Source organism: Octopus bimaculoides, chromosome 5 (genome assembly GCF_001194135.2).
Source record: "Octopus bimaculoides isolate UCB-OBI-ISO-001 chromosome 5, ASM119413v2, whole genome shotgun sequence".
In the NCBI taxonomy this organism is placed as follows: domain Eukaryota; kingdom Metazoa; phylum Mollusca; class Cephalopoda; order Octopoda; family Octopodidae; genus Octopus; species Octopus bimaculoides.
In genome coordinates this window covers 125,860,207-125,868,287 of record NC_068985.1, presented here as the reverse complement: position 1 = coordinate 125,868,287, position 8,081 = coordinate 125,860,207, and the positions used below count along the sequence as shown (strand labels likewise).

Sequence of the window (8,081 nt, the reverse complement as noted above, 5' to 3'; positions counted from 1 at the left end):
ATATATATATATATATATATATATATACACACATGTATATATATGGGTACAGGACGTCACCAACGGTGCAAATAACATGAAATGCGTAAATAAACGAGGGAAAAATGAATGAAATACGTAAACGTCGAGAGAAAAAATGGAAAACAGGACAAGTTAACACAGAGAAAAGACCCTTCATCAATAGTCGGCTGTCTACATGCATACGTACGTACATACATACATACATACATACATACATACATACATACATACATACATGTTTTATATATAAAGAAAGTTAAAACAAAGGTTGTTCATAAAATACTTAATTACATTATCTTATGCGTATATGATTAACCATGAAAGATATCAGCCATTAAAAATAGACCTTATTAAGTCGTTTGCTTTCTTCTGAAGTTGAGTTAATCTCATTAGAGTCGTTCTGTATTCTTATTCTGCACTTCCAACACTTTTATGGTATGGGCTATCGCAATCACTACTACAACGATATATTGAATGTATGTGTGTGTGCCTGTGTGTGTGTGTGTGTGTGAGTGTGTGTATATACATATACATATGCCTACCCATTTACATGCATGTACTTGAGTGTATGTTTGGGGTACTTTTTGTTTATTTGTTTGTGTGGGCGGGGAGCGCTTTACATGCTTACAGTGATGTCTATAATGCGAACTGGTTCCTGTTTACTATATTGCTGCTTCTGGCCACCCCGAAATGACATTTCCCACATGCTTTCTGTTTCTTCTCTTGACTTCAATCATATCTATTTGACTCGTATATTCAATTTCTGTGACCTAATCATATTGCTATCATTGTTTTGTTTTCTACATCACACAGCAGAACATAGATGTTGCGTCGAACAAACAAACGAATGAACGAACTACCACACTAAGATACACACTGAGATACTACTAATATACTGTACTTAAATATGCGCCAGATATTATATTGTTATATTGCCCTACTTCTCTATATTTTCTTCTGTTAGGTGAAAGAAGAATCAGTAACACGAAAACCAAATTCGATTATAAAAATTGTGGTAAAATGAAGACACCAAAATCATTGTTTTTGAAAATTTATTCATTCTTCTGTATTGTTGTTTTTTATGTCTGTCAAAATATAATGATTTGATTTATTGCAATTGTTTATAACATGTTAATACCATACTTTCAATTATTTCAGCGTAAATTTATATGGTATATTGGTTTGTGTGAGGGGATAGTATTTGTGCATACGTGTGTGTGTTTATGTGTGTGTGTTTATGCGTGTGTGTGTGTATGTGTGTGTGTATGTGTGTGTATGTGTATGTGTGTATGTGTGTGTGTGTATACGTACACATACACACACACACACACACACGCGCACACACACAGAGGGTGCGATGAGTAGATTGTCGCCACTGTATAGTTTTAATTTCGAGCATTCACATTGTTCGTTTTTAATTTTATCGACTACACAGTACAGTAGGGTCAGTTGGGCACCGTCTTTGAGAAAAAACAGCACTATGATGCAATTCACTCTCCCTGAAATTTGGAAACGACATGCTGTTTTGCTTGGCATTCGCACCAGAAGCTCCAATATGAACATTTCAGAGTGTTTGGGTGTCAATCTGAGGACATGTACCGAGAGTGATAAAAATCAAACATTTAGCCAACATCATGGTGTTTTGATCATATACCTCCATTCATCTTCTCATGCGGCCTCAGAATCAATACAGACGCCTACATTAAGTGCCTGGAGGAGGTAGTGCTGCCCTGGGTGAAGAGGTTGAGAGCTAGGAGACCATATGTCTGGCAACAGGATACTGCACCATGCCACACAAGCAGGGCAATTTCTGCGACCACAGCACCCCTAATATCTGGCCACCTAACTTCCCAGACTGCAACCCTCTTGACTATTACGCGTGGGGTGCATTTGACCGAGAGACCAGCCAAACTCCTTGTAACACCAAAGATGAACTAAAGGGAAGGACCATGGCAGCATTGACCAACTTAAACAGGGAGACCGTCCAGGAGAGTTGCAGAAGATTCCGATGTCGTCTGGGGACCATGGTTGAATCCAATGGCGATTCTATTAAATAATTTTATTCTTTAGCATTTCAAGAAAGTCTATGTAACTTTGGTAGATATATCTGTTCAAATGAGATGTCAGTGTTATTTTTATTTTTGCGTAATTTAGACGACAATTTATTCACTGCACCCTGTGTGTATATATATATATATATATATATATATATATATATATATGTATGTGTGTGTATGTGTGTGTATATGTATGTATGCATGTATGTATGCGTGTTCGTGTGTGTGTTCGTGTGTATATATATGTATGTGTGTATATATATATATATATATATATGTGTAATAACACATATTACATATGTATTGTTATATAGATTTAATATTAAATATATTGTATATATATACATACATGCGTGTGTATGTTTGATTGTGTGTATGTGTGTGTGTGTGAGAGAGAGGGGGAGAGAGAGAGAGAAAGAGAGAGAGAGAGAGAGAGAGAGAGAGAGAGAGAGAGAGAGAGAGAGAGAGAGAGAGAGAGAGAGAGAGAGAGAGTCTGTTTGTGCGAGGTTCGTCAGCGTGCATTTCTTTGGATTCATTCTTAAATGAAATTTCTGATTTTACTTCAGCGTTAAACGGACATCCTCCGACCAGAGGATAGCCGAATTAAAAGCTCTTCTCGCCATGAGCAGAGTGGTTGGTCATGGCCAAATAGACGTAGATGCAATGTAGGTATTCGAAATTTTCTCTGTCATCAGCGCTACACTCATAGTCGTACTGTCCCTCAAGAAATCACACAGTCTTCGTCTGTTGTCACACTGTGCCGTACTGTGTGTTATACGTCACGGTATGACTGTTTAATTCGTCAGGGTGTGTTGTTTTTTTTTATTATACGTTTGGTACAGTTTTCTTCTTCGTCAAACACCGTCGATCATTACGTCACACCAAGATTGTTCTTTTGTACGTTATGTTCTATCATCTTTCATACGTATTAACGTGCTGTTCCTGATTCTACGTCACCTCATCTCGTATATTTTACGTTATACTGTATTGTTACTACGTATACCTTTCATCAAACGCTGTTTGCTACAACATGCCGAAGGTAATTCTCTGCATCACGTTCAGTTGTTCTTTCTTCGTCACACTGCCGTTCACTGTTCTATCGCACGTCAAATTATTTCTACTACGTCCCGCCCTGCTGTACATCATGTTTCTTCCGCGTTCCGTCATGTTCATCATTGCACCTTCGTCACGCTATGATGATCACCTATTTTCCGTTGCATTAATATTGGATCAATTCTTTTCTCTCACGTCACGTTTGATGTGTCCGTGTGTCTTCTACGTTACAATGTACGCTGATCTATGTTGCGTCTTATCGTCACTCTATTACATTGTTCTTTTGTCCAATTTCACTTACGTTACTAAATTACACTGTCTGACTCATCCTTCGTCATGCCATACCTTTCATTTTTCTCTACACTATAGAATACTATATCCTACTTCATGTTGTCTATGTAGATATATTTCTACGACGTTATGTTAATATGTTTATTCTAAGTACTGTGTCGCTGTCACAATTTCGTTTCGCCGTGTACCGTTTCCAAGTATTTGACAGTCTTTTTCTATGTTACGTCAAAAAATTGTATCATAACATCATGCACACACACACATAAACACACACACACACACACACACACACACACACACACACACACACACACACACACACACACACACACACACATATGTATATATGTCAGCTTCACTGCATCACATCCAACTGTTCACTATGCCACAACGTGGATCTTGTTTGTGTGATGTAAACTTGTTTTGTTCGGAGTATGAACTGACTGTTAATTAGCTCCATATATTTTTGTTTTTCTGTTATTTTCCGGATTGTAATCAGTCCGTCACGTGTGACTTTTCTTTAAGTATCTCACGTTTTACAAATTGATATTTTCTGTCTTCGTTTATTAGTCCTATTTATTCCACGTCGTCTAGTAATGTTTTTCATTCGTCAAGTCTCATATTTTATTTTTTTATCATGTCAATTTATATTACGTCACGTCCAAATGTTCCTTTCATGGTATGTAATTCTCTTTAATTCTTTACTCTATGCATTTTGAAAATTTGATATTTCATTTCTGTTCTAAATAATCTTATTTATTCTACATGTCGTACTGTTTCTGTACACGCTCTCCCCCAACCCTTTTTTTTCAATATCTTTTATTGTTTCACTACGTCAACGTTTGATTACATCGTGTTTACTTCAGATCTGTTCACCAAGACAAAGCATGTTTCTTCACATGTGACACATGGATTTGTCCTTTTTTTGTTGCTTTTCTTTTAGAGCACCCTGTAAATGTGCACCGTATCGCCATAGCATGGTTATGCATTCTATATCATAACGTGATGCTATGTACATCTTGTCAAAACGGATTTAGTTTATCTCTAAATTACGCCATATTCACACGTTCTAAAGAGGTGCCTTATATATGCTGCATTCGTCACTCTTCCACTATTTCACCTTGCAGATGTTTACAATTAACGCACCCAACTCTGACGTCACAGTGCTTCAATCCATGCGTACATACATACATGCATACATAGATAGATAGATAGATACATACATACATACATATATACATACGTACATATACATGCATAAATCCATACACATGTGCATATGTAATTCATACAGACATACTTAGGTGCATGCATATATAAATATATATATATATATATACATGCATAAATTCATACTTACAAACGCACATGCATTCATATAAACATGCATACGTACTTACAGCCTCAACACGTGTATATATATATATATATATATATATATACACATTCATATATACACATTCATATATACATACATACATTCATACATATCTGTATATACGTATATGTATATATATTCTTCTATTCTTTTATTCTTTTATTCGTAATTCTTTATTGCCCACGAAGTGCTAAACATAGAGGGGACAAGCAAAGGGATTAAGTCGATTACATGGACCCCAGTGCGTAACTGGTACTTAATTTATCGACCCCGAAAGGATGAAAGGCAAAGTCGACCTCGGCGGAATTTGAACTCAGAACGTAAAGATACATGAAATTACCGCTAAGCATTTCGCCCGACGTGCTAACCACTCTGCCAGCTCACCACCTTCACTTATTCTTTTATTCATTTCAGTCTTTTGACTGCAGCCACGCTGGAGCACAACCTACCAGGATTTTAGTACTTATTCTATCGGCCTGTTTTACCGAACCGCTAGATTACGGGGACGTAAACACCTGTTGTCAAGGAATGGGGTCGGGAAACACAAACACAAAGTCACGCACACGCACATACACACACATACGCACACACATACATATATACACACGACGGGCTTCTTTCAGTTTCCGTCTACTAAATCCATTCACAATGCTTTGGATAGCCCGAGGTTACAGTAGAAGACACTTGCCCAAGGTGCCACGCAGTGGAACTGATCCCGGAACTATGTGGTTGGTAAGCAAGCTTCTTACCAAACAGCTACGTCTGTGTATGTGCTGTTAAACGAATGCTATAAAGTCTATACACTTCTTCAATTGTCAATTGCTTTGATGTAATGACTGTTTCCTAAACATTACATATGTGGAAGAACATTTTCAATTTCATTAGATTTGAGTTAAAAGTTAAATTAAACGAAGACAATATTTTCTCGGGAAACCAGTGACCGAAATTTCAATCTTTATTGAAATTTTACGTATGGCTTTTCATTATTATGAGAAAAAAGAACTTCATCATATCTAAGAAAGATTATGAAGTGCTAATCGCTCCATTATACAACCAACATTCATTTATTTAATTCAAGTGCTGACTGTATTGTTGAAAATTTCATATATAAATATATGTGTGTATATATATATATATATATATATATTTCAATATGGATAGTGAGTTTAAAAATACATTTGCATTCTATAATCTATATCTAGATATAATCAATATTAGATCTGCCTTGTGGCAAGTAGTTACAAACGTTTACGATCGAAATTCGAATCTTGCCGATGAGGACTTTATCTTTATGGGGTCGATAATAGGAATACGGATCCAGTATTGTTTCGGATATATTCGATCTTTCTTTCGCCGAAAATGTGTGACCTTATGCCTATGTAAGAAATCAATATTTCTTTCTGTCCTATTTCAATTTAATCTGTTTTTTTTTTGTTTCTTTCCCTTGGTGAAAGTTGTTTTTGCTACAAACATGGAATCGGTAAGAAATTTTGCAAACACTATGAAGCATCATTGATTCCCATTACATTTGTATCATCAAATGTGTACGATGAGTCGATGGAGTTTATACAACCACAAAAGCAATAATCAAGTGTCTTATGCTGCTTATTTTCAGCAAATACTGTCTTCGAATCCCTTTACTATCGATTTGTTCTTTTGAGACCATTAATAAAATGGATCGGTTATAGCAGCGAAAATTCTCCTAAATCCTTTCAAAACTTCACCAAGGTGCATTTTTTTAAAGGTAGAAATATATTATTTCATCAGTTAGTAACATGACAGGAACAATATTATTGAGTCTTCACACGCACACACACGTACACACAAACACGTACGTACACACACACACACACACACACACACACACACACACACACACACACACACACACACACACACACACACACACACACACACACACACACAAAGAAAACCCCAAAACGCTAAAATATGAGCAACCTGCATCTAAAACGTTAATGGTTGTTACAAATGCTACGTCTCAGCCTCTTCGAGAATCTATCTTGGTCACTGTATATACTCAACATGGGAAAGACTACATCAAAAAGTTTGATTTTTCCATCCTTAATATCAGAATGCAATGTAGATCCCACTCCATTAGAACTACTAATCATTACAAAACACAAGTAAAAACTATAAACTAGTACTTCTATATAGTGTCTAGTATTACACAATTAGTGACAACCTAGAGCGCTGCCAGAAAAACGCTCCACGACTGATTCTAATGAAATTACTCTCCATCTTATACATAGATTAACTTCTGATCCACATATGTGCTTATCTTTTCTCCCTTCCTTTTTTCGACACTACTTCAGTCATTTCTTCTCTACGGAATTGTTTGACTTTGCACCAGATTCATTCAACCACTCCAAAACTCAAAATTCAATAGTTTCTTTCCCATTTGTCACACATGCAGTGTAAAACCCTCGCCCCCATAATCTCGCTCTAACCATTGCATCCAGTTCTGCTCTCCAAGAAGATTGGTATCTCTTAGGCTCCCATCCAGCATTTTTTTTCTTTGCAAACATTAATTTGCAATTAACCACATAGACCTCGGGTCTATGGAGAGTGGGGCTAAGAAATCCAAGAGAGCAGCCTTTTCTTTGAGACCAAACTAATTAATATGCACATGCATAAGCACAAAATACATACATAAGCATATTTATAAATATATTCCTACATTGAAAATTCATTTATTATTATTCTTGTTGTTTGCATTGTTTACTTTTTCTTTGTTTTCATTATGGTTAATGAAACGATAATTTTTTTTTAATATTCTCAATATGTTACCAACAACGCCACAGTATCTATGGCCAACACAGATATCATGGCGTTGTTGGTAACATAAGGTCCATGTAATCTATTTGCAAATATCGATCGCGTAGTTCAAACAACTCTGGATCAGCAGAAGCGGCAGCTCAACAGTCTTGATGAGTGCATCATTGGTTTAAATTGCTAATGACTCTCACCCTGTGAGGATGATATCTTGGAGAAAGACGTTTACATGAACGAACAGCTCTGTAGGAATCCCTAATCTGTAGCAATCAATGGTGGATCTGTGGTAGGATATTCTAATGAATAAAGTTGAGATGATGGTGAGAGAGAGAGAGTTACGAGGAGTCAAGACCAAAACTGACCTCAAATAACCTGGGCTGATTTCTTTTTAATGCTAAACAGACATCTGAATCACTTTATAAATATATGCGTGTGTGTGTGCGTATACACACGCACAAACACATATATACACATATACATTATATATA

General features: G+C 36.3%; 1 protein-coding gene across 3 annotated transcripts in view; it reads left to right on the top strand.

The window, feature by feature from the left end:
* LOC106873782 (uncharacterized) overlaps positions 1-8,081 on the top strand; it is a 92,897-nt gene that overhangs the window by 74,760 nt on the left and 10,056 nt on the right. The window contains exon 4 of one of the 3 annotated variants that reach the window (XM_014921291.2): positions 2,645-2,743. The exons of the other annotated variants lie outside the window; for them this stretch is intronic. Coding sequence (XP_014776777.1) covers positions 2,645-2,743 — 99 coding nt within the window. The remainder of the gene's footprint in view (positions 1-2,644; positions 2,744-8,081) is intronic. 3 annotated transcript variants of the gene reach the window in all.